General features: G+C 59.3%; 2 protein-coding genes across 5 annotated transcripts; both read left to right on the top strand.

The window, feature by feature from the left end:
• The first annotated feature begins 84 nt into the window (after positions 1 to 84).
• Positions 85 to 18,694, top strand: LOC102573155 (actin filament-associated protein 1-like 2). Of its 4 annotated transcripts, none has more exons than XM_059730687.1 (17): positions 85 to 233; positions 6,930 to 7,058; positions 7,780 to 7,872; positions 8,183 to 8,235; positions 10,393 to 10,492; positions 10,800 to 11,017; positions 11,393 to 11,500; positions 12,062 to 12,157; positions 12,681 to 12,780; positions 13,088 to 13,299; positions 13,863 to 13,999; positions 14,336 to 14,456; positions 14,605 to 14,710; positions 14,901 to 15,050; positions 15,198 to 15,358; positions 15,646 to 15,756; positions 16,855 to 18,694. In XM_059730687.1, exons 1-17 carry the CDS (start codon positions 218 to 220, stop codon positions 16,879 to 16,881), a joined length of 1,938 nt encoding a protein of 645 aa, XP_059586670.1. In that variant the 5' UTR covers positions 85 to 217; the 3' UTR covers positions 16,882 to 18,694. The 4 variants fall into 4 exon arrangements, with proteins under 4 accessions (XP_059586670.1, XP_059586669.1, XP_059586671.1 ...); XM_059730686.1 differs by having other exon boundaries at positions 11,393 to 11,572; XM_059730688.1 differs by lacking the exon at positions 85 to 233 and having other exon boundaries at positions 6,982 to 7,058; positions 7,783 to 7,872; positions 11,393 to 11,572.
• A 2,352-nt stretch (positions 18,695 to 21,046) lies between these two features.
• NUDT18 (nudix hydrolase 18) lies at positions 21,047 to 23,685 on the top strand. The gene is made up of 4 exons (XM_019491428.2): positions 21,047 to 21,405; positions 21,858 to 22,071; positions 22,404 to 23,016; positions 23,322 to 23,685. Exons 1-3 carry the CDS (start codon positions 21,265 to 21,267, stop codon positions 23,006 to 23,008), a joined length of 960 nt encoding a protein of 319 aa, XP_019346973.1. The 5' UTR covers positions 21,047 to 21,264; the 3' UTR covers positions 23,009 to 23,016; positions 23,322 to 23,685.
• Positions 23,686 to 23,957: the final 272 nt, after the last annotated feature.

Raw genomic sequence — 23,957 nt, 5'->3', positions numbered from 1 at the left:
CTGCGCTGCGCTGCGGCCCTTCGCCGCCAGGGGGCGGCGGCGCTGCGGGAAGGCTGCGCTGCGCTGCGCTGGCCCGGCCCGGCCCGGCCTCCCCCTCCCGCGGGCCGCGCGGCGCTGCGCTGCTCTGCGCTGCTCTGCCCGCCGCTCCCACCGCGCCGCAGCCACGGGCTGAGATGAGATGAGATGAGATGAGAGCGGCCCCGACCCCGGCCCGGCCATGGAGCGGCGCAGAGGTAGGGCCGGGCCGGGCTGCGAGGGACACGGCGTGTGCGTGTGTGCTGGTGTCTGTGCACAGATGTGCATATGTGTGTGTGTGTGTGCATGTGTTTGGATGGGGGGTGTTTGTGCCCATGTGGTTGTGCATATGTGTGCATGCGTTTGTATGAAGGGTGTTTGTCCATGTGTTTGTGTGCTTGCTTGTGTATGTGTGTGAGCCTGTGTGTCTGTGCATGTGTGTGTTTGTTCATGTGTTTGGGGGGGTCTTTGTGCCTATGTGTTTGTGTGTGCTTGCTTGTGCATGTGTGTGAGCCTGTGTGTGCATATGTTTGTGCATGTGTGTTTGGGTGTGTGCATGTGTTTGGGTGTGTCTGTCTGCGCATGTGTGCATTCATGTGTTTGCATGGGGGGGTTGTGCATATGTGTTTGTGTGTGCTTGCTTGTGTATGTGTGTGAGCCTGTGTTTGTGCATAAGTGTGCATGTGTGTTTGTGTGTGTATGGGGGAGTGCTTGTGCATATGTGTTTGTGCTTGCTTGTGTATAGGTGTGAGCCTATGTGTTTGTGTGTGCATATGTGTTTGTGGGTTTGTGCATGTGTGTTTGGGTGTGTGCATGTGTGTGTTTATTCATGTGTTTGGGGGGTGTTCGTGCATATGTGTGTGTGTGTGAGCCTCTGTGTTTGTGTGTGTGCATATGTGTTTGCTTGTGTATGTGAGCCTGTTTGTGAGTGTGCATGTTTGTATACACGTGTGTGTGCATATGTTTGTGTGTGTGCATGTTTGTGTGTGTGCATATCTTTCTATGTGTGTTTATGCTTGTGCAGATGTGTTTGTGCTTGCATGTGTGTACACATTTGTGCATATGTGTGTGCGTGCTTGCATATCTGTGTGTATGTGTAGTGTATGTGTGTGATTGTAAGGGCCAGGGTAGGGTAGGGAGTGGAAGGCATGGGTAAGAATCAGGGAAGGGCTGGGGCAGACTTGGGGCATGGATGGGCAGGAGAGTGGGCATGGGCATAGGTGGGGACAGGGGCAGTGGTGCCTACAACCAGGCCTGTGCCCCAGCCAGCGGGCAGGCATGCCTGGGGCCCCGTCCCCATGCCCATGTGTGCAGAGCCCCAGCCTCCTCTGCCTGCTGGGGCACGGGGCTCCCAGGCCCAGGCTGCACGTGCGATGGGCACCAGCTGCATGTCCAGGGTGTCCCGCAGGGCGCTGGGGCATGGGGCCATCCCTACAGCCCTGCTGTGCATGTTGTGGCTCCCTGCCGAGTTGTCTTCCAGGCTCCCTGCAGTGGCATCCCCAGGCCAGGGGTGTTTGAGAGGTGGGAAGGGAAGGGGGTCAGACACATCCCTGCTGTTCCCAGGGTATGAGCTGAGGTCCCTGCCTGGGAGGGAGATGCCTGGACAGACCCGCTCCTGCTCTGCCTGGGAACATGCAGCGCCAAAAAGGAATGACAGTAATTGCCATGTCTTCTTGCCGCGTTTCCTCCCTCATCCCTATGCCCTCTGAGTCATCCCGCGGTTCGCATGCGGGTCCAAGTGCTGCACAGCAGAGACCGACCCCACGACAGACGGGGATCGGAGGGGAGAGACTTCCTGCAACAGAGTCCGCCTGGCACAGGGTGGGAGGGCCTGCGAGCTGGCAGCCACCTGCCACACTGCTTACTGTGGGGGCAGCTCAGGGGCAGGATTCTCCCACTGGACCCTACTGATCTCCCTTGCAGGGAGGCTCCTGCCAGAGTCACGAGCTCAGACCATGCTGCGGCCCTTGGTTTTGGCTCTGCTGCCTTTGCACCCTCAGCTCTGAGCCAGAGCCTGGGCTCAGCGCTGCAAAGGTGGCCAAGGGCCCAGCAGGGATGGCATCTGTGTGGGCATCCCGACCTGCCCTTCACCACCCTTGGAGTGTGCCTGTGGCTCCAAGGAGGGATCAAACCATGAGGGAGCCCTGGCCAGCCGCGTGCTCTGCAGAGAGGATGCCAGACTTGCCAGTAAGCACCGTGGGCAGTGAGACCTGGGCACACAGGCAGAGAGGATGCTTCATTTCCTTGCAGCCGTGCATGCTGTTAGCAAGTGTCTTTGGGTGCCTGTGACCTGGCTGCACATGCATGTCAGTGCGGACACGCGTGGTCCTGCAGCCCAGCTGCCACTGACAGCTCCAGAGGGACGAGGTGTCTGGAACGGGTTGGATGGAGGCGCTGGATTTTCCATGGGCCTTTCCCTGTGCTGTCTAGACTCTCCCAGCTCCTTGTCTCTGGAGACAGAGGGAGCAGGGGCTGCGGCAGAGCCTTGCCTGTTCCCCTCAAAGGGGTAGCTGCGGGGACCTTGTCACGTCGGAGCCGTCCCCGCTGGGAGGGGGCATGGGCAGGAGAAGGAGCTGGTGTGGGGAAGGCGTTTACCTTAAATGATTCTTTCTTACCATGGAAACACAGGCAGCTGTTTTCAATCTCGGTAACATTTCCCTGGCCTGAGATGCTTGTGGCTGGCCTGCTGTCAGGGGTGAGTCGGGGACCCCTCCGAGGGCTGGAGCACAGCTCAGGGAGCAGGGCTTGTGTGCATGCACACTCGCATCACACATACACACGCGCATCTGGAGGCCGAGGTGGGCACACGCACAGGGGCTCCTGTGCACACGTGTAGAGTCATACACCCCACATGTACACGTGCCTGACAAGGCGCACGCACTGCACACACAAGCCCTCCGCTGCTGGCATGCCCACGCACCTACACACGTCTTCAGGAAGGTGTGCGCACGTGTGATAGCATGGGAAGGAGGGTGTGCATTCCCACCTGCAAGGGTGCTCATGCCCACATGCCACCCACGGGCCACGAGCGTAACAGGCCCTGACTCATCCCTTCGGTGCAGGGAGGACTTCCTCCTACAGCCACGGTGGCACGGGACCCCTTGCTAGCTCACCGGCTATCCCCTGGAGGAGCAGGGGGACCGTGGGTGAGTGGCAGGGCACAAACTGCAGGCACCAGCAGGCCGGGCATTGGAGACTGGGCTGGGCCAGGCTTAGGGAGAGGCGTGGGCTGAGTGGATGGCTCTGCAGAGGGGATGTCATCGCAGAGGAATTCAGGCTCCGCAGTGGGAGAAGAGAGTGGTGTGGGGAGGAGCTGGGGGGGCACAGCCCCCTGGAGCTCAGGCTCCCTGGGATGTGTCCCTCGGCTGCCTCTGCTCCCAACACCCTCCTGCCCCCCTTCCACTCCCCCACCCCTCTGGACAAGGTGCAGGGGATTAGTCACTATCCCCTCTCCTCGTCTTGCCAAGTCCAGATGTTTGGTTCCTGCTCTGCTGATCCTGACTTTTTCCCTCCCTCCCTGCCAGATGTTTTCTGTCCTCCAGGCAGGGACCCTCTCTGCACATGCTCCGTGACTGACCTTTCTGGCAAGGATGGAGCCAGGGGCTGGTGGACCATGGCCCCTCAGTGCCCTGTGTGGGTCTGTAGCTCCTCCTTATGGCAGGGGCTAAAGCAGGGTGCATTGGAGAAGCTGGCATGGGGAGCAGGGTGGATGACGCCCCCACTGCAGGGGAGCTGAGCCCAGCCCTGCCAGGAATAAAAGGCAGATGGGGCCTGGCAGGAGCCAGAGGCTTCAGTGAGTGAAAGCAGGTTACCCAGGAGAGGTGGGTGGTTTGTGCAGGAGGAGAGGCAGAGAGGTAGGCCAAGCTACAGGCCCTGGCAGGGTGGCAGGGTAAGAACCAGGCTGGCCCCAGGGATGGCTGAGGTATCCCTGGGGTGCAAAATGGGAGGAGGCAGCTGTGGGCTGCAGGCTGTGAGTCCGTGGGTCTCAGCACAGACTCATCACCCTGTATCAAGCTGGAGGACAAGTGTGGAGCTCTAGAAACAGGGCCCTGGACCAGACGGCTTCCAAGAGAGGCTTGTGGCTGACGGCAGCCTTCCTCTCCCTGCTCCCAGCCTGCAGGGCTGGGGTGCTTGTGGGGCTGCACCTCACCACAGCCAGGTGCCGCAGCCTCGCCAGAGGATCCTCGATGACCTCGGAGCTTTTCCAGGCAGAAAATTGCAGCTTTGTGTTTGGAGAAGCCGGCAGGAGACAGGGGGCGGGGTAGGGGGCCGGGAGTGGGACGCCCAGGCCCCGCGCCAGGAGTCAGTGGGTTTCGTCAGCAGGCCTGCAATGTTTTATTGCAGCTGGGAGCAGGGAGATGTAAAACACTTCCAGATGCAGGGCGGGCCGGCGGGGCAGAGGAAGGATAGGGCACAGCCTGGATGCGGGCAAGCAGGAGGGGGAAGGCTGTGTCTCTGGAAGCACGAGCCCCTATCTCTCTTAGTCCAAAAGAGGTGGAGAGGCAGTGCGGGGCACAGGCCAGGGTCCCGTGTGGGACCTGTGGCTGAGCTGTAAGCGGAGCCAACCTGGGGGTGCCGCTAGCTCTGGGCCCAGGTTGCGCATGCAGGCGCAGGGAGGGGGCATCTGCCCACACCAGGCTCTGCTCTGTGTCACTGGCAGGGGTGGGGGGCACCCAGGAGCAGGGGAATAGGCCCCTCCTCTGCCATATGTTCCCCAAGTGCAGGAAATCTTGCTGGTATGCCAAGCAGACCCTGCTTCTGTTGGGGACTGGGTGCCAGGAGCTGCCACCCATGCTGCGGTCACCACCTGGGTGACACTTCTCCTTTCCAGACCCCTTGCAATAAGGATGGGAACCAGGCTGAGACTGCAACCAGCTCGCTGCAAGTGTGAGCTCAGCCGGGGTGTGCAGAGATGGAGGAGGCCACTGAGCCATCCCATGGCGCTGGTCAGGTCTTGGCTCCTGTCTGAGTCTGGCACCCCACTCTGCTCGGGGGGTGAGTGTTGTGGGCTCTGCTGGCGATGGGGCGATGGCAGAGGTGGATTCGCAATCTTGTAACAGAGCAGCTGAGTTATAGGGTAAGGCGCAGACTGAGGGCCAACCCATCGTGGCAACATAAGGTATCACCCGAGGGCAAGGTACATCAACAAGCCACCCCAGGGCAAAGCAAATGGGGCTTGCCCAGGTGTCAGCTGCTTCAGGGTAGCTTCCCCTGCATGGGCTCTTCCCCTACGGCGATTGGAGGTGACCCAGCAGCCTCAAACCACTTTGTGTTTCTTCTGGGGTAAGAGCATGCACATGGGGCAGTTAATGCAGAACAGCAGATGTGTGGCGAAGCCTCTGTTCCCACCATCCACCAAAGGGCGAGCCATGTTCCCATTTCACAGATAAGAGAACGGAGAGCACGGCCGTGACTTGTCTCCAAGGGCAGTGTTTCTCAATGGTTTTGTACCAGGGTGCATTTGTAAACATTGATGGCTGGTCCCAACTCCGTAAACAGCCCCCTGGCCCTGGGGGCATGTGTAGGGCACGGGGGGGGCCCAAGCAGCTCCTTGCAAGCTGGAACTCTGCCAGCCTGCAAGAGAAAACCCACCACTTCTCATGTTTTTCTCCTTTAAAGGAGAATCCATTTTTAAAGCTTGTTCATGACCCTTTCATATATTCTTGTGACCTACTTTTAGGTTGAGACCCATGGGTGGAGAAAGACTGCTCTAGGGGATGCAGCAGGGCTGGCAGGTCCCGAGCCAGGAGTCCCCCCATGTCCCTCTGAATGCACAGGCTACCTTGGAGATGCTCATCACGATGCTGAGTAGCAGAAATGGGATGTGACTCCTGGTCTCCAACCCCGGAGTGCTGCTGGCTGGCCCCACTGCAGCTGGCAAGGAAGCCAAGCGTGTTCCAGTCTGCCGCAAAGGCAGACAGGCTCCTTCTGGGTGCCCTTGCCCTGTCCCAGGCCCGGCAGGGAGGCTTATTCCTCTTTGCCAGCGCAGCAGGGGGTGGTGGGCGAATGCTCAGCATTTCCTGGGGAACACGCCAGCCTCTGTCAGCAGGTTTGCTCCGTGCCATGCAAAAAGCTGCTCCTTCCCCCTCCCTGCCTCCCATCCCCGCTGTCTTGCGGCATGGGAGCCGGTGGCTTTGGAAAGATTGTGGTGTCAGGGCCTCTACCGCCCTGCTGTCTGCCCGCAGGGGCATGGGAGGAGGGAGAGGTGAGAAGGCAGCCACTTGGGGGACAGTGCCAAGACATTCAACATTTGTAAGCAACCCTGACTGGCAGGGACAGTGTGAAGGCAAAAGAGGGGCTACCAAGGAGCTCCTCTGCCCCTCACTGTGCGGGAGCTGGGGCTGGGGGTGGGTGGGGAGGGGAAGCACAGGAGTTAATAGAGGGCTGAGCTGCATTTGTCCTTCTGCCAGTCAAATACTATATTCATGGCTCCTCTCAAAGAACCTGGAAGCCGGTCTTGCAGACAAGCCTGCTCTTTGACTGCAAACATAAAGGCTCTCAGTCTCCCATGGCTGCTTATTCTTTCCTTATCGCCCCCTTCTGCGCCCCCCCGCCCCCCACTGTCTGGGCACCTCTTGTGTCCTCTGAATGGGCGGATTGTGCCGCGTGCCGGGGTCAGGTGCAGGAGCCAGGAGCAGGGGGGCCGCACGGCCCCAGCTGAGCCGTGGGCGCGCGGAGCTGGTGCCAGGGTGATGGGTTTGGCACGGGTCTGGGGTAAAGGGGGTATGTGCCGTTCCATGCACTCTGCTCCTTCGTGGGGTTGAATGGTGCTGCAGGCGTAACTCTTCTTCATGGGCCTGTTCTGGGTACCTGGGGCTCCAGCTCACTCCCCTGTCAGCCCCTATCTTGCTGGGATGTCCAGTAGACATGGCCTGGCAGCCTCTCCCAGGACCCTTCCTTTCTGTTGCCTGCAGATCTGGACAGGCTCCTGCTGGACCTGGAGTCCTTCCTGCTGATCCTTGACCGAGAGAACCTCAGCTATGTGGCTCAGGCCAAGAAGAAGTCAATTGCTGAGCTGCTTGCCAGGTTGCAGGGTCCTCCGTGTAGGTATCCTGGGGCTGGTGGGTGCACAGAGGAAGGTTTTAGCTGGCTACTCCAGACCCTTATTATTTATAGTCTTGCTCGGCCAAGAGGGCTTCTGAGGTGCTCTTTAGGTCCCTGCTGTCTGGATCCAGGTCCCTCCTTTCTGGATCCCAGCAGTAGAGCACCCTGTGTAATGCTGCTAAGCCAGTGAGATCATCCCCTGTGCCAAGCTGGGTGAATCGACACCTTTATGTGATCTGCATTTCCTTCTTCATGCCTTTCCACCCTCTTTGTTCCCATTAGTGTTTGCCCAGTGGGTTTGTACCAGCAAGTCCCAGCCAGGTGTGCCTGGGGGTGTCTGTAGGCTGCCCACACCAGCTGACCAGTGAGCAATCCCCTCTCCAGGGGCTGGGCTGGAAGGGAGGGGCTGTTTGCTGAGACTGTGCAGCAAAGAGTGAGCTAAAACAAGGTGAAGCCAGAGGCTGGCTGTGGGGTAAGCCCAGAAGCCAACACATATTTGACCTGCTTTTGGAGCAATCCTGGAGGCACCTGAATCTTTGGTCTGTGTTTGGCATCAAGAGCTGGGTGCTTTCCCCAGCCCCAGGCCAAATCCTGCTCACACTAGAGTCCGAGATGCCTTTAGGTGGGTCTGGCATCCCCCAGCACCCTCCTGTGTCTCAGATCCAGCCTCTTCCAGGCCTTGCCGGTCCCCGTGGTCCTGACTGGCTTCTCTCCCCACAGCAGAGGATGCGGAGTACATGATCATGCGCTGCATCTCACCATCCTCCGGCAACAGTGGCCTCCAGCCACGAGCTGGCACAAGCTTACCACCAGGTGAGCAGCCCCTGCCCAAGGCAAAGCTGGGGGGTGGGCTGCCCAGACCTGACTGATACAAAAGGATCTTTGTGATACGTCACCCTGCAAGAGCCTGAAGGTGCAGGGTGCTGGGAAAGGGTTTTGCTGTCTGTCCCAGGTCTTTTGCAAGCCCTTGGCACTGGGTAGATTGGACCCAGCCCTGGGAGAGGGGAGCTCAGCAGCACCCAGCACTTGGGGTGCCCCTACTAGATCCTCCTGCTGCTGGTGGAGCCCAGGATCAGTGGAAGTGATGTGAATGCTCCTCCTCATGCCCTGCTTTCCCCTGCAGGATCCAGCTCCCCAGACCCGCCCCCTGCAGACACCCAGCACGCGCCTGGCGGGGTAAGAAGCCACACGAGAGCAGAAGCAGGGTGGAGATCACAGCTTTGTCCTCCTGCCCAGGACATGCAGCCCTGACGCCACCCAGCATCAGCAGTGGGCGCTGCACTGCCCCCGAAGCTCCCCAGTGCCTCTGCTTCCAGGATGCCGGTCCCGGCAGAGCAGCACCCGAGCAGGATAGCCAGCAAGCTGGGGCGTGGGAGAGGGAGAGGGCGCTGTGGCCTGCCCCTGGTGGTCCCTGGTGGCAGACAGAGCAGAGCCAGGAGCGTGGGGAGCCCCAGGCCTGGCCAGGAATGTTCCCACGCCGCCTGCCAGGGCCTGCTGTGCACATGTCATTCCTCGGCATGGCCCCGAGGGCTGAGCATGGTCCCCAGCCTGACCCTAGTTCTCCGGGGGGTGGGAAGGGGGGCTGTGGAGCAGCTCATTTGCCTCTCCAACAGCATCACCGAGAGGAGGACATGGCTGCACCCATGACTCTGCAGGCCAGTGAATTGCCCTGGATCTGTAGCCCCTCCCCAGGCATCAGTGGTGCAACTCCAGATAGACACTGGAATCCATCCCAAGGCCTCTGGGAGCACCACCTTGTGCCCCCTTGGCAGGCTTCCTGGGCACTGCTCCTCCCACCATCCCATAGAGGTGGATGAATGGACTGGGAGCTGCCCAGAGAGGTCTCAAGCACCCCATGCCAGGTGAGCTATAGTCGGGGCATTGCACTGTTTGACGGGGGCCTGTCGCCCTGTGAGAAGGGAGGCAGATTTCCTTGCATGCCACAGGCTGCAGCAGAGAGCACGCTCGCCAGGTAGAGCACGGTCCCAGGCTGGGGGAAGGCCATGCTTACCCAGCACATGCTTCTGTCCCCACGCCATGCAAACGGTGCTCCCTGCCCCCAGCTCAGCCGCCTCTGCTTGCAGCAGCCCTGAAGCTGAGTAGCTGCCCTGTTTTCCAGGCTTCTCTTAATGTCAGTGTCCGGGCTGCACATACCACAGCAGTGACAGCGCTGGGCACATAGCCAGCCTGGCTTCCAGCCTCCAAAGTGACCAGCGCCTCTCATTTCCAAAGCTTTAGTAGCCCCTGCCCTGCTTCTGGAGCAATCAAACAAGTGCAATGAGTTCTTCAGTAGCCAGTTGCCCTTGCAGTTGGCACAGAGCTCACCAGAGTACAGCCAAGTGACCCGGGGGACGCAGGTTGAAATGCCAGGTGCTGATAGGGTTCAGCCTGGCGTTGGTGACTAGAGGAGCAATAGGCAACAGCTTCAGCCTGGCATTTTGTTTTGCAGTGAAGTGAACGGTGCACTTGTCTGGTATGCACCGAGGAGGAGTAGCCCTATTGCATGGTGAAAGGGACTCCTGTTGCATTGGATAGGGGGTATCAGATTGACTGCAGCTGGGGTCTGGAATATTACAGAGCACAAGGGGTGACCTGCCTCGCTGGCAGCAGGGAAGGGGCATGTGCTGCACAAAGCACAGATCATTCCCTGGTGGGCTGCATGCCCTGTGCAGCCCAGCATGGAGAGGCTGGCATGTTGTGCTGCATTCAGCATGACACCCTGTCTCCCCAGTTGTGGTGTGTCAGGGTGACAACTGCCATGTGGTGCAAGCTGCAGGACACTGCTGTGTGTGCTTATGGAAATGGGTTGGCAGGAGCTGTCGAGCTCCACTATGGCAGCAGCCCCTGCCAGGAGATGGGGCAAAGGGTTGCCTCTGCACAGAGCCATGCAGATGTGGGCCCTCGAGGAGGGGGTGCAGTGGGTGGGCACAGCCCTTGGGGACAGGGTTTGGCCATAAAGATAGCAGCTGCCCGTGGCAGGTTGCTGATGAGTTCAGGAGCGGTTCATTTGGTAGCCAGAGGCAGAGCAGGTTGTTGAGCTTACTAGAGGCCATTTTAGGGGCATTGCAGGCACTAGGGGAGCAGAAACCCAAACCATGGGCATCATAGCCTTTCTGGTCTCAGTCTCCTTCAGATGCCAGACTGGGAATTGGCAGCACGCTGGGGGCAGGACCAGGCTGCTCCATGCTGGGGAGAGCCCTGCCCTGCGCACTGCAGATTGCTGTCAATGGGCCTGGATTGGTGCAGGGCAAGGAGAGGGTGTCTGCCCTGCAAGCCTGCAGAGGGTGGGCACCTGCCCAACAGCGCTGCACTGATTCTCTCTTCTCCCCCTAGGTGAACACAGCAGGCATCCTGCCCTACCTTCAGAGCCTGCCCACGGATGACTCCTATGAGGAGGCAGAGCCCATCAGCCCTGGGGGAAACCTCAGCTCAGGTAACCAACTCCCTTCCGCCTGCTCTGTTGGGATGCCATGGGGAGCACAGGAGCTGCTGCACTACAGGCATGCCAGCTGCAGCATCTCTCTGCCTCCCACGTGGGCTGCACAGGCATGGCCTTTGGTGCACCAGGGCTCAGCTGGCCCCTCTGCCTGGCTTTCAGCCAGGCCGCAGCCGGGCATGGCTCCCAAATCCCACCTTCCTGGCACCGACCTGGGCATGACTCCCAAATCCCACCTTCCTGGCACCGAGCGCACTGCACTGACCACCCCCCAGCTCCAGCCTCCTCCCTTTGCTCTTCACAGTGGGCGGTGCAGACACGGACAGCAGCCACTATGAGTCGTACGGGGAGGATGAGGACTGCATGAAAGACCGGGCACATTACATCCAGTGGCCACCCACTGCCAGCCTCGGGGAGGCCCCTACCCGCCCCGAGGCCCAGCTCTGCGGCTTCCTCTGGAGGAAGCGGTGGCTCGGCCAGTGGGCCAAGCAGCTCTTCATCATCCGGGAGCACACGCTGCTGGTGAGCATCAGGCAGGGGCAGGTGGAGGCAGGGCTGCCCTGGGGACAAGCCCATGCCCTCAGGACACAGCAGGTGCCAGGGGAGTGATGCGGGCTGTGTGGGGAGAACAGAGGCAGGGATCAAAGTGGGGGAAGGAGGCGCAGGAAGAGCAGGTAGATGCATGAATGGAAGGAGCATGAATATTCAGCTCGCCCCCACATCCCTCCAGACCCTGCTCCCCACCACCTACCCCTCCTGCCCTGCACACAGACCCTGCCCCTTAACTCTCCAGGCCCATATCCCTAAGTTCCTGACTCCCCCATGCAAAGTTGTCTCTGCTGGGCCAGGCCCCAAGCTCTCCCAGCCCCACGTGACCCTTTCCCCGTGCCCCCACAGTGCTACAAGTGTGCCAAGGACATGCAGCTGGTGCTGGAGCTGGATCTGCGGGGCTGCCGTGTCACCTACAAGGCCAAGCGCAGCAAGAAGATGCAGCACGAGCTGAAGGTGACAGGGGCATCTGCCGAGACGCTGGTCATCGGCTTCCAGAGCCGCCAACAGGCTGAGGACTGGAGGAAGGTTTGGAGGTGTCGCAGCCTGGCCGAGCTCTGCATGGAGGGGCCGAGGGGTGGGGAGGATGGGGAACCAGCCTCTGGATGGAGCCAACTTGCAGGCAAACATCAGGTGGGGCTAGGTGTCCAAGCGGGGGCTAGCATGGGCCCCTCTAATCCTCTCCCCCATTGCTGTCCTGCCCCTGGCACTGCCTGCTCCCTGCTCTAGGTGAGGCTGGGCACTGTCTCTAAAGGACCCCTTTGCCCCTCACTCCAGCCCTGTCCCATCAGCTGGAGCCAGGCAGCTACATGATTTTGTGGCTCCCTGTCCTGGTCAAGGCAGGTGCTGATGACTGCTGTCCCTGGACCTGCGTGTCTGCCCATCCCCTCTCGCCTGGTGCATTTGCTGCAGCTCAGGGCCCCAGCCCTCCCAAAGCACCCTCTCTGCCTTGGATAGGACTCATCCTGGGACCCAGGAGGGCAGGCAGAGGCTGTAATGTTGCCCCTTCCTTGGCAGGTGATCGAAGAGGTGAGCAGCAACCCCTTGAGCGGGCTGTCTGCACACAGCTCCCCCGTGTCCCTTGGCGCCGAGCAGGGCAGGGGCTTATGCAGGGTGAGTAGGGGCCGCGCAACCCGAACTGTAGGGCACATAGATGCCTAATCTGCCCACCAAGGCATAACAGGGAAACTGAGGCACTTGAGGAAGCAACATGGACTAGGTCACCCAGTGAGTCTGTGGCAGAGAGAGGTGGGACTGGAACCCCAGAGTCCTGACAAGTCTCCTCTCTCCTCCCTTAGACCTGCCGTGTCGTACTAGGACTACAACCCCCAGGTCCTGGCCCCACAGGCCTCCACTCTCCCAGCCCACTGGCTAGCTCCTCACTTGCCAAGCAGGCTGCAGAGCCATCTGTCCTCTAGCTACAGGGGCCAGTGGCCTGGCAGCAGCTGGGCTCAGCAGAGGAGCCCTTGGTTTGCTGCTGGTGGGGGCACTGCCACCGGGACAGCCTGGATTGTGCTGGGGCATCCTGCCACCCTGCGGCACACAGCCCTGTGCCCCCCTGCCCATCAGCTGCTCCCCTTAGCCCCTCGCTACGCAGCACTGCTGAGCCTGGCTCCTGTCTGCCTTCTCCTCCTAGGCGCCCAGCCCCCAGCAAGGCTCTGCTTCCAGCCAGGATGGCTCTGTGACCAGCCCCACTGCAGCTGGCAGTGTCCCAGCCGGAGAGCAGAAGAAAGGAGGTGCAAAATGTCTCAGCGGTCACTTCAGCCAGCCCAGTGGTGGGACCTGGAGCTGGCTGGGCAGGGCTGGCTGGGAATGGTGGGGGAGCTGCAGGTGGGATTGAGGGACACTGCAGAGCCCAGGGGTAGACTGGGCAGAACTGGGAAGGGTGCTGGGGCCACTGGTGGAGCCAGTGGGGGATGCCAGGGACTGTAGAAGCCAGGTGCTGAGCTAGGCAGGGCTGGGCTTCCTTGAGCTCCTTTCCTCTGCCCCTGCATGGTGGGGCTGTGCTCAGCACCTGACACAAGGCCTGGCCCTGTCCTGCAGGTTTCCTGGAGGTGCTGCTGCATGGGCAGCGGCAGAAGCTGTGGTGCACAGTGGAGCAGGGCGCCCTGCAGATGCTCCAAGACCCCAGCTGCCCCGAGAGCCTGGCGGGCACCGTGCTGCTGGCAGGCTGCGTGGTGACCTCGGGGGCTGACACGGGACAGCCCCTTCTCATCCACCTGGCCCAACACGGCCGAGAGGTCGTCGTCCTGGAGGTGCGCTCTGCAGCTGCGTCCCCAGAGCTATGGTGTGGGGAGCTGGGGAGGTGGCTGCCCCTGCCTGGCTCTGCCGCTCTGTGCCAGGAGCCTCCTGGGCCCAGCATGCAGGCCAGGCAGCAGGAGCCTGGGAGCCTGCCCAGCTGCAGGGAGAGCCGGGGATGCCCAGCCCAGCTCACAGCTGTATCACAAAGGCCTGCTATGCCTGGGCACAGCAAGGCAGGGGAAATGGGGCAGGTTGGGGAGCTGGCATTGCCCCTGTGGCTCACCCTGTGCCTTCACACAAGACCCAAGGCCCTAGAGGGGTCAAGGGACAGGATTTTGCACTGAAGCCTTGTTGGCCTCAGCAGCAGATTGAACCCCGGAGTCAGGGGGGGCACAGATCTACTTGTCCCTCAGCACGATGCCCTATTCTGCATAGCTCTGGACTGAGTGGCCCCATGCCCCGAGAGAGGAGCAGGGGGCAGGGGTGTGCCAGCTGATGCCATGGCCATATCCAGGGCCCAAGCATGGTGGTTGCAGCCCAAGTGAGACAGCTGAGCCTTGTCCTGTCTCTGCTGCAGGCCTGCTCAGAGGAGGACAGGGATGCCTGGCTAGAGATCCTGCACGGCACGAGGGGAGCAGAGTCTGCCTCTACATATGAAAGGAGCAGCATAGAAAGTACCAGCCTTGGAGACACCCCCAGCTCCCCGGCTGTGGGGTAGGGAGAACCATGACCCTCTGCACCTCCAGCTCCTGGGACCTGTGGGTTCTTCCCTTCTGCTTGGGTCCTGGGCTGCCTATAGATGCCTCTGCTGGGACAGAGGCAGGGGACCGATGCCTGCCCTAGGCTCCTCTCCCCAGTGCCTGCTCAAAGGACTGGCAGGGATCATTGTACTGGAAGCAGCCCTTACTGGTACTGTGCAGCCCTGCAGCGGGGCGGCGATCGGTGCCTGCCAGGCCCTGCTCCATTCGGTTGCACATCCAGGGCACTGAGCAGAGCAGGAGTCCCCTCATGTACCCAGAGTCATGGGCTCCCTCTCCACTCTGCCCACAGGGGGCTACTGCTGCGGAGGTTCCCGACACCCAACGCCTACATGGATGACCCCTTTGGGCAGCTCCCACCAGTGCCACCCCCAGACCCCCTGTACTCCAATGCTGATATCCTGCACCAGCTGGTAACCTTTGCCTTCCTGGGCATTTTTCCTGGGAAGGCCAATGGCTCACTGCAGCTTTAGGGGCAGCCATGGACCTGGGCTTGGGGAAACCCCTGCTCTCCTGCCCCTCCATTGTGCCTGCAGGCCTCTCACCAGGGTCTCTTTGCAGCAGCGGAGCCTGGACAGAGCCGCCCGAGGACAGCCAAAGAGGCCCGTGTCTGCTGTTCCCAACAGCGCCTACAGCAACGCAGCGAGCAGGACTCTGGAGACGGCAGGTGAGTGTTGCCCCTCCCTTCACCCCAGCATAGTACCCATGCACAGTTCACCATCGTACCTGTCTGGGTTCCTCTTTCTGCCTGGCACTAAGGGGCTGTGCCATCCATCTCTGTGCCCAGCACCGTGGGAGTAGTCTTGCTCATGGGTCACTTGGTATCACAGCCATTCTCCTTTGCTGTGCCTTGGCAGTCACTCCCCAAACCAGCCTGAGCAACTCTCCAAGTGAACAGCGGGCAGAAGCGGCCCCCAAGATGAAGAGCCAGGAGTTCCCCCAGTCCCAGCAGACGCTGGTGCTGTCAGAGAGGAAGGGCCCGCGGGACGGTTTGGATTTCCTAATTGGTATGATGTCCGCGCCGTTCCCTGGGCCCCATGACTCGGGGGATGTGGGATGGGCATGGCACTCATCCACTTGATGGGACCAGGAAGCCACACAGGCTCACACTGCCCAGGGATCTTGCAGTACCCCATCTGCTTGTCTCCTTGCAGGGAAGAGAGCCTTCCCCAAGCTGGAGGAGAAGGTGGGCCAGCTGGAGAGAGCCTGTCGGATGAAAACCAGGCTGAAAGCTGGCTCGGAGATGAACCTGTTGGCCATAGGCAAGTCTCTGAAGGGCCACATAGCCACCGCCACCTGCTCAGCGGGCTCGGAGGTAAGGACTGGGGGGACCATGGTGGTGTGACACAGCTACAATGTGAGAGAAGCAGGTTTGTGAAGGGGAGCAATGGCATGTGGAAGGGGGGCTGCATGGTTCGGCACGCACCTACCTGCAGGCCTCCGTCTAGGGGAGAGGTCTTAACTCAGGCAGGGGTTGGAAGGTGCTGGATATCTGTGCTCCCAACCCTGGGAGGAGAAGGGGGCCCACCCATTGCAGCCGGGTTGGGGAGAATTGGGAGAGAAGTGTCTCCTTCAGCCTTGCCATTCTCCCTTCACAAACAGGGCTCCTTCTTGACACCTCTCCTGAAGCGCACATCCTCTGCCAAGGGCACCCTGAAGCGGGCACCGTCCGTCGTCATCATTGAGAAGGGGAAGGTGCTTCAAAAGAGAAAGGTACGATAGGGGTCTTCTCTGTATTGTCCCACTCAGGGGGTCATGCTCCAGGTGGGAGAGGCTTGATGGATGCTGGCCATTGTCAGGGACTGTTTGAGCTAACTCCTAGACCCCTAACTGGAGCTGAGCATCCACCTACAGCCAGCCACTTACCTGACCAGTAGTGCCCTCCCTCTGCTGCCCAGGGTCTGCTGGCTTTGAACTTGTGTGCCTTCTCTTTTCCTAGTCCAGTGATCCTCTACCACGGTGCTGCAGCACCCTGTTACGCCCTCAGATCCTTTCAAGGGTGCCACTATACAGTGTTAGCACCACTGGACATGCAAACATGATTCACAAGCTAAACCCTGAGATTTCAAATAGTCAGCCTTAGTGTTAAAACCGTTTTGTCCTGCTGTGGTCTTTGTTGAGTTCCTTGCAGTGGAAGAATTGCTCTAGTATTTTGCTGCAGGGTGAAGGTGAGTGAAAAGTAAGAGCTAGTATTTTCTGAGTGTGGAAAGGTTGGGAGGCACTGTACTAGTCTTTTGGAGTGCAGTGGCAGAAGAGCTCACCCACTGAGAGCCATAACAAGATCTGTTAATTCAGGCCTTGCTCTGGACTCATGCCAAAGGCAAACAAATTGAGCATCTGATGTCTTTAAATACCTTCCCTGGGGGACACAAGCAGAATAACGCCTGAATTGCAACCATGCTGTTATGGTCCAGTGGAAGGGGGCAAAGGCACTTGTGGGCAGTTAAGTGTGTTTGAGCCCATTAACTGTGCATTTCCCATGTTTCCATTTCTTTTAAATGTAACTTGAACTTGGACTCTATGGGCTCTCGTTGCTTGCTTTGAGGAGAATTGCAAGTGCCACGTAGGGCTGCCTGCCCTCCCATCACAGCAACTGAAATTTAACTTAGTTTTTATCAGGAAACTCCATAAAGCATAGAAAAGGTTGCACTGGAATAACAGATGAGCTCATTGCCCAGCTGCTATCCATTCTTGGGCCATGGACAGCTGCTCCTCTTGCCAAAAACATACCCCATGGTGCAGTATGGAGCTGGGGATCTCCTTCCTGACCCCACCCATGGACAATAATCATGCTCTGTTTGCTTCTTTCAGGAATGGGAGATGAAGTCTGCCATGTAGCCGGCTCCTTTGGCTGCACGCGTACCCCTGCTCACAGGACACCTTGCTGTGTACATACATATCAGTCCAGGCATCTTTCTGCTGTTCCTGCTGCGTGTGGATCACGCTGGATGGATTTTATACCTGTTTTCATTACACACTGTGGTGATCGGTGTGAATGACGACGCCTTTCTATTTGGAAATCGTCTGTGGGTTTTTATCTCTGGTCTGCAGTGGCACTAAAACTGGGCAGGCCAGGGCTGTGCTGGGGAAGACACATAGGTCCTTCTGAACATCTTGGGCCTCAACTTTTCATGGCAGCAGATCCATCTGGGATCATGTCCCAGTGGGTGGCTCTCCTCCAGCTTGCATTTCTCTGAGCCTCCAGATGTGCTGCAGATGCTGGAGACACAGGCTTTTCCCTGCATTAAGGGGAACCTACTGTGGCTTAAGGTGGCACCAGCTGGAGCCTAAGGAGCTAGCCCTCTCTCATGCCTCCTTACACATGGGGGAAAAGCTTCAGCACTGGAGTCCAGAGACACTGTTAGACCCTAAGGGACATGGAGCTGCTCAGGAGAGGCTCTGAGCTGTTTGGCTCTGTGTTCTTGAGTCCTCTGAAGTCTCTTACAAGGTGTCCCTGCTTCTCATTCATCTCACAGGGCCTATCAAAGATAACAGACAGCCCAGCTTTTAGCCCAGTAGAGCTGTATCTAGGTGACATGATACAGATCTCAGCTGGCACCTTGCCCGCTGTGCAGCTGGGCAAGGTGAGCGGCCAAGTGGGGATGCTGGCTACGTCCCCAGAGGTCTAAAGGATGGGGGAGGTTCCTAGTACTTCCCCCAAGCACGCTGCCTGTGTTCAGTTGCTCTTGTGAGCCTGCGTTCTGGGGCTCAAAAGTGAGCAGAGGCTCTGCTTGGAGTAGATGCATTCATTTCTTTGGAGGAATCCAGCTCACGTCCCAGTGACACTCACTTTCCACCTTCTCCAGTTGCAAACTCAAGCCCTGGGAATCCGGTGATCTAACCCAGTTAACATGACAGCAGCCGCAGCTTCACAGCTTGAGCACGGGGCAGGCAAATGGGGACATGAAAGCTTTCAGTGCCGCCTCAAGGGAGTGACCCCCCTTCTCTGGGCCTCAAGCGCTTTCCTTGTGCTCCGGGCATTGACCTGCAAAAATCAGCTTGACAGGCGGGTTTGAACTGAATGCTCTCCCAGGCTTCAGCTCTCAGGTGCTGGGTGAATCACCAAGGGTTTCAGTGCCAGGTCTTAGCTCCTAGTCAGGAACTCAGGGTTTGCCTTCCCTTGCACTATTGAGCTTAGCAGGACTGTGTCAGCATTTGAACCTGGGATCCTTCAAAGCCTGGGCCTTTGCACCCTGTGTGCCGGGCTCCATAGCTGGGGTTGTAACAGGCCTGCAGGGAGGGAGACCTGGGTACAGAGTGAGAGCTGTGCTGTCCACCTGGGCCAAGCCAGTCATTGCAAGATCAGGATGTAAGCACCTGGCGGTCTCCAGGAGTGAAATCAATTCCACCAGCTCCTTGTGCGGTGCACTTCAGCCACCATGGGGGGAACGGGTGCTTGTTTCGAAGCACTGCTCCCGCTGGGTTGGTGTTTGAATGGGAGAAATGTGTTTTCCCATGAATGTAAAAAAACTTGCTTCTGCCTAGTTGCAGTTGGAGACAAAGGTGTCAGTGTCCCCAAGAAGGTCCTTTCTGTAACTTGTCACCCAGAGCAATTCAGGGGGGCAATGGGGGCGTGTTTATGTGTGTGTGTGTGTTTTTCAATTTCTACCAATTATGCTGTCAAATAAACATATTTTTGCTTTTTTTTTAACCCTGTCAATCTTGTGATGTGGAAGGGGAGGTTTCTAAGTCTCCTTCCTGCCTCCCCTGGGTAGGGGTACAGGAAGCCATGTGTGGGGGTGCCTGGGATGGGGGTGGTGCTGGTGCCACCAAGAATAGGAGTGTGGGTTGAGCCCCCACGTTCTCCCTGGAGCAGCATGACTGCTGTACATGGGGATGGCTGCAATGCCAGCTGTGTAGCTGAACCCCCCCCCCGATCAATAATGTGTTTGGTGGGGTAGGAGTGAAACTGTAACAGCAGGTAAGTTTTTAAAAATGCTCATGCTCCCTAGGCTGAGACCTTGGCTTAACTATAGGGGAATGCTAGATCTACGTCACCCAGAAATACCACTGCGTGCACTTCAGCCTTAAACACGTAAAGCCATCTGAAAGACGCAGGGGTGCCATCTCTACCACATCTCAGCTTCCAGTCTGCTGTAGGATTTCCAGGTACGCTGTGAAGAAGCATCCAAAATGCTTGGTGTGCTCTGCTGAGCCCAATAAGGGAAACCCTTGTAAGGAAGCCCTGGACTAACCATTAGCTAGCGACAGGAGGCAGCATCATGATAGTAGAACAACGCTGGCCTAGTCAAAGAGCAAAAAAATCAATGTTTCTCCCACTGGAGCCTAAAGTTCAGCTCAAATATCTGTGTTTAGGCATTTCAATAAAGTAGATAGGATTGAAGGATTGACAGAGGTGCTTCTAACACTAATTGGCACAGCGTGCTCCCCTTACACCCACACCGGATAACAGGGCAAAACGAACTCCAGACCCGATAGTGGCCTGTTGGTTCCCTTGTTATGAGCACGGTGAGGTGCATAAGCCCCATCAGTTCCTGGCACCTTTCAGCCCTGCCACCTCCCTGGTCACTCAGTTATGCTCCGTTTAGCTGCCGCGTGGCATTGCGTGGAGGCCCTGTACTCCGTGGCTGAGTGGGTGCAGGGGTCAGGGGTGCATTTCGTTCAGGCTTTCTACAGTCAGTGCAATCAAGCTACAGGAGAGGGCAGACCCTGCAGGGCAGGATGGCAAGGAGGTACGTGAAGGAAAGGCCAGTGTGGGCACCCTCCAGCTGCTGTCCGGTGCTGCGTGGATGCCAGCTTCCCATGGGGAAAAGCAATCAGGCTGATGAGGGCCCTGCAGAGGCTGGCACCAGGAGCCTCCATGCAGGCTGCTGTGAGCAGAGGGGTGGTGGGTCCCACTCACACCATGCTCCGGCTGCAGCGATGCCAGGACAGGCACCGGATGCCCCCACGAGAGAAGGAGACAGGCCGTGGGGGTTGCAGCTCCTGACCCCAAAGGGAGGAGCTATGAGTGTCCTGATAGGAGCCCTCAAGCCTTGCCTACACCTAGCACTGCCCCTGTACCCCTTCAGATGCACCTGGGCACCTGGCACTGCTCCTATTAACCCCTGGGATGCCCCCGAGCCACTGACACTGCCTCTATTAACCCTTAAGATGCTGCAGGACCGCTAGCATTGCTCCTATGACCCCTTGAAATGTCCCCAGTGCCCTATTAACCCTTGAGATGCCCCAGGGCTACTCTCACTGCCTCTATAAACCATTAAGATGCCCCAGGGACACTTGCACTGCCTCTATTAACCCTTAAGATGCCATAGGGCCACTGGTGCTGCCCCATAACCCCTTGACATATCCCCGGGATCCCTTGCACTGCCCCTATGACCCCTTGAGATGCCCCTAGGGTCCCTGGCATCTTAGAGACCCCAAATAGGGGCTATTCCACAGCCCCTATTAGCTCCTGAGGTGCCCCTGGGCCACTGGAATTGCCCCCATTAACCCTCAAGATGCTGCAGGACCACTGGCACTACCCCTATGACCTCTTGAGATGCCCCCGGGGCCCCTGGCACTGCCCCTATTAACCCCTGAGATGCCCCAGGACTACTGTCACTGACTCCATTAACCCTTAAGATGCCCCAGGGCCACTTGCTCTGCCCCTAGGACCCCCCACCCCGAGTGCTGCCAAGGGCACTGGGGGCATCTCAAGGGGTCATAAGGGCAGTGCTAGTGGTCCTGCAGCATCTTAAGGGTTAATAGAGGCAGTGCCAGTGGCTCTGGGGCATCCCAGGGGTTAAGTGCCTCTTAACCACTAGCACTGTCCCACGTTTCCTCCTCCTGCCCCCCCGCAGCAGATGCCTCAGGATCTGCCCCTATGAACCCCTGAGATGCCTCAGGACCACTGCCACCACTAGCCCCTGTTGAGAGGATCCCCACGCTCAGGTGCGGGGTCGCGGCCCCTTTAAGAAACATCTGCAGTCGCTGAGGGCTGAATGAAAATGGGGATGGCCAATGGGAGGCGAGCGTGGCATCCCAGCCAGCCAATGGGAGTAGGGCGCGGAGGTCTCTTCCGTGAGTCTGCTCCAGCTGGGGTGAGTGTGCGTGGGGGGCAGGACAGGGATCAGGACCAAGGGCAGGGGCTCCCCAAGCTCCCCCTTCCCCAGCCCTGCTGCACCTGCCCAGCTCCAGCCCCTGCCTGCCTGGCTTGCTGTGACCCAGGTCCCTGTCCAGCTGCCGTGCCCCCCCTTGACCCCCCAGACCGAGGCTGTCATGGAGGAGCTGGACGCGGTGCTGGCAGGGAGAGGATGGGCCGTGCAGGAGAGGTACGACTCTGCGCCAGAGCCCGCTCAGCCCGTGCGGCTGCGGAGGAACGCCTGCTACATCGTGCTGGCGCTCCTGTTCAATGACCAGGTGAGGCGGGCTCTGCGTTTGGGAAGGGGCAGAGGGTGCGTGTGCTGTGGGTGCCCCGCGTCCTGGCAGGGGGAGCCTGTGCAGAACAGAAAGCACGCAGCTCCCTCCTGCCCTCCGAGCATGGGCTGCTGCAAATCCACCCCCCGGACCTGCTGTGCCGCCTTTTTGTTGACGTCTGAAAAAAAGCGAGACTGAAGATGAGAGACTTTGCAGTCTGGGGAGCGGCCTCAGGCTGCGCGGCCCGCTGCAGATGCCTCCAGAAGAGCAGGGGGGGTCGGCTTACTCAAGGAAACCTCTCATAGCTCCCCATTCAGCAAGCTGATCCCTCGAATCTGGGCTAGAGATGGAGACAGTGAGGGGAAGGGCCTGACTTGGCCCCTTTCCAAATTTGTACTGGTCCCAGAATGCCAGTGACTCCTTGACCATGACTTGTGATTCTTCCTCCCTCCCAGAACGAGGTGCTGATGATGCAGGAAGCCAAGGCCGAGTGCCATGGGATGTGGTACCTGCCTGCTGGGAGGATGGAGCCCAACGAGACCATTGTGGAGGCCATGAGGAGGGAGGTGAAAGAGGAGACGGGGCTGGAGTGCGATCCCCTCACCCTTCTGGCAGTGGAGGAGAGGGGCCCTGCCTGGATCCGCTTTGTCTTCCTTGCTGAGCCGACAGGTGAGTCCCCTTGCCCTGCAGCCAGCGGGACGGGAGGGTTACAGTACTGTGCCAGCTGGAGGTGGTCAAGAAGCTGAGAGCAGCCTTGTGGGCAGCTGGCATAGCAGTGCCCACAAGGCTGGAAGAGCCAGGGGAAGCATGGAAGAAGGAGCAATATTGGTTTCAGAGCTGAACCAGACCTGAGGGCTTCTGGGCAAGGGAGGGCTCCGTCTTGGCTTTGGCCTTGGCCCTGGCATACGTAGCAGGGAGGATAGGGCAAGCCTTCAGCTATGCTAAAAATACAGGGCCCCGAGCGCAGCACCGTCAGAGCCTGTTCTTATCCCTTCATCCAGGTGGGAGCCTGAAGACGCTGCAGGAAGCTGACGCTGAGTCTCTACAAGCCCGGTGGTGGGATCGCGAGTCTCCCACCCTGCCCTTGCGTGCGCCGGACATCCTACCCCTTCTGGACCTGGCTGCACGGTACCGAACCCGCCCATCCCATCCACCCACCTTGCCAGCAGAAATGCCCTGCACCCAGATCTGCCAGCGGCTCCTGGCAGCCTTCACCAACAGCACCGGGGACTTGTGGGTGCTGATGAGCACAGCAGGGGCCCTGCACCTGCCGGTGATGGCCTGCAGCACAACCCCAACAGAAATGCGCCGGGGCCTGCGGGCGTCAGCAGCCCGGCTGCTCTGCGAGTGCGTATTGCTGGGCCCAGTGACTGTGACAGCCCAGGGGGTCCTGGGCCTGCAGCACCTGGGCAAGGAGGCAGGGAAGGCTGATGGCGTCTGCTTCAACGTGCTGCTGACGGTGGGGCACAGTGACCAGAGCACCCAGGATACTCCACCGGAGCTGCGTGACCAGAGCTTCCAGTGGTGGCGGGTGAAGGAGGGACCTCTCAGGAGCAAGATTTTGCAGCGCCTCAGCTCTGTGGCTGTTGTTGCTCTCTGCAGCTGATGACAAGGGTGAGCTGTGCTTGGGAAAGCCTCCCAGCATGAACCTCCGATCCTCCGGTTGTTGCTGCTGGGGAGCCTGGGATCCAGGCCCATGCATCAAATTGGGGGCAGAGCTGGGATAGAGCGCAGGGGCTCCTGCTGCTCTGGCAGGAGGGTGAACCCTGTTGGGAGGCCAGGGGTGACTGGTGCCAGTAGAAAGCCCAGCAGGAGCCTGGACTAAGGGCCGTGTGATGGCCCCATCCATGAGGTGGGGGCTGACCCTACCCCGCTGGGCTGAGCTGGTGTTTGAACGCTGCCTTTCCTTTCTCCCCCAGGTTTGGCTGAAGCTCAGAGCCCGCAGCATGCAGTGAGCCCCGCACGGCTCACCTGGAAAGAAAGACATCTGGGCCACCGCAGCAGGGAGGACCCGTGGCTTTCCCGTGGGGCACGTCCTCACCAGTCACAGCCCGCAAAACCTTCCCTGCCCCGTGCCAGAAGGAGTGGGTGCTTCTCGTGTCTGGCCTAGAGGGAGCAGGGGCTGCCATCTGCCTGTGCCACCCTCGAGGGGCTGAACCTGAAGCGATCATGCCGGAGGACTGTGTGCTTCTCTAGACCTGGCTCTGGGGTTTCAAGAGCTGCCCCAAGCATCTGTGTCTTGGCTAGAGTGTGGGAATAAAAAGGAGCACTTGGGAAAGTTTAGAGGTTAGTCTTACTGCTGGCTGGCTTGGGGAAACCCTCCCCCAGCAAATGGTTTCCAGCTGGCTGGTTTCAGGGAGACCACACTCTTCCCCACCCCAAGGCTTGGGGCTGGCTGGCATGGGAGCCCAACACCCCTGCAAGCTTGTGGCCAGCTGTCTTGGACAGATTATGGTCCAGGTGCTGGTATTGGAGGGGCTTTCTGGCACAAAATTGCATTGTGCAGGGCCCGTACTTGCCATCAGCTCTAGCAGGCTTCACCAACAGAGCTGGGG

The sequence above is a fragment of the Alligator mississippiensis genome, chromosome 7 (assembly GCF_030867095.1).
Source record: "Alligator mississippiensis isolate rAllMis1 chromosome 7, rAllMis1, whole genome shotgun sequence".
Lineage (NCBI taxonomy): Eukaryota > Metazoa > Chordata > Crocodylia > Alligatoridae > Alligator > Alligator mississippiensis.
The sequence above is the reverse complement of the archived record's forward strand: the minus strand, read 5'-3'. Positions and strand labels throughout refer to the sequence as shown.

Bases quoted from the DNA above. Each gene is read 5' to 3' on its own strand.
- NUDT18 (XM_019491428.2), top strand. From the start codon at position 21,265: ATGGAGGAGCTGGACGCGGTGCTGGCAGGGAGAGGATGGGCCGTGCAG. The intron at 21,406-21,857 runs GTGAGGCGGGCT...CCTCCCTCCCAG, and splicing joins CGCTCCTGTTCAATGACCAG to AACGAGGTGCTGATGATGCA. The intron at 22,072-22,403 runs GTGAGTCCCCTT...CCCTTCATCCAG, and splicing joins CTTCCTTGCTGAGCCGACAG to GTGGGAGCCTGAAGACGCTG.
- LOC102573155 (XM_059730686.1), top strand. The intron at 11,573-12,061 runs GTTTGGAGGTGT...CTTCCTTGGCAG, and splicing joins AGGCTGAGGACTGGAGGAAG to GTGATCGAAGAGGTGAGCAG. The intron at 14,711-14,900 runs GTGAGTGTTGCC...GTGCCTTGGCAG, and splicing joins CAGGACTCTGGAGACGGCAG to TCACTCCCCAAACCAGCCTG.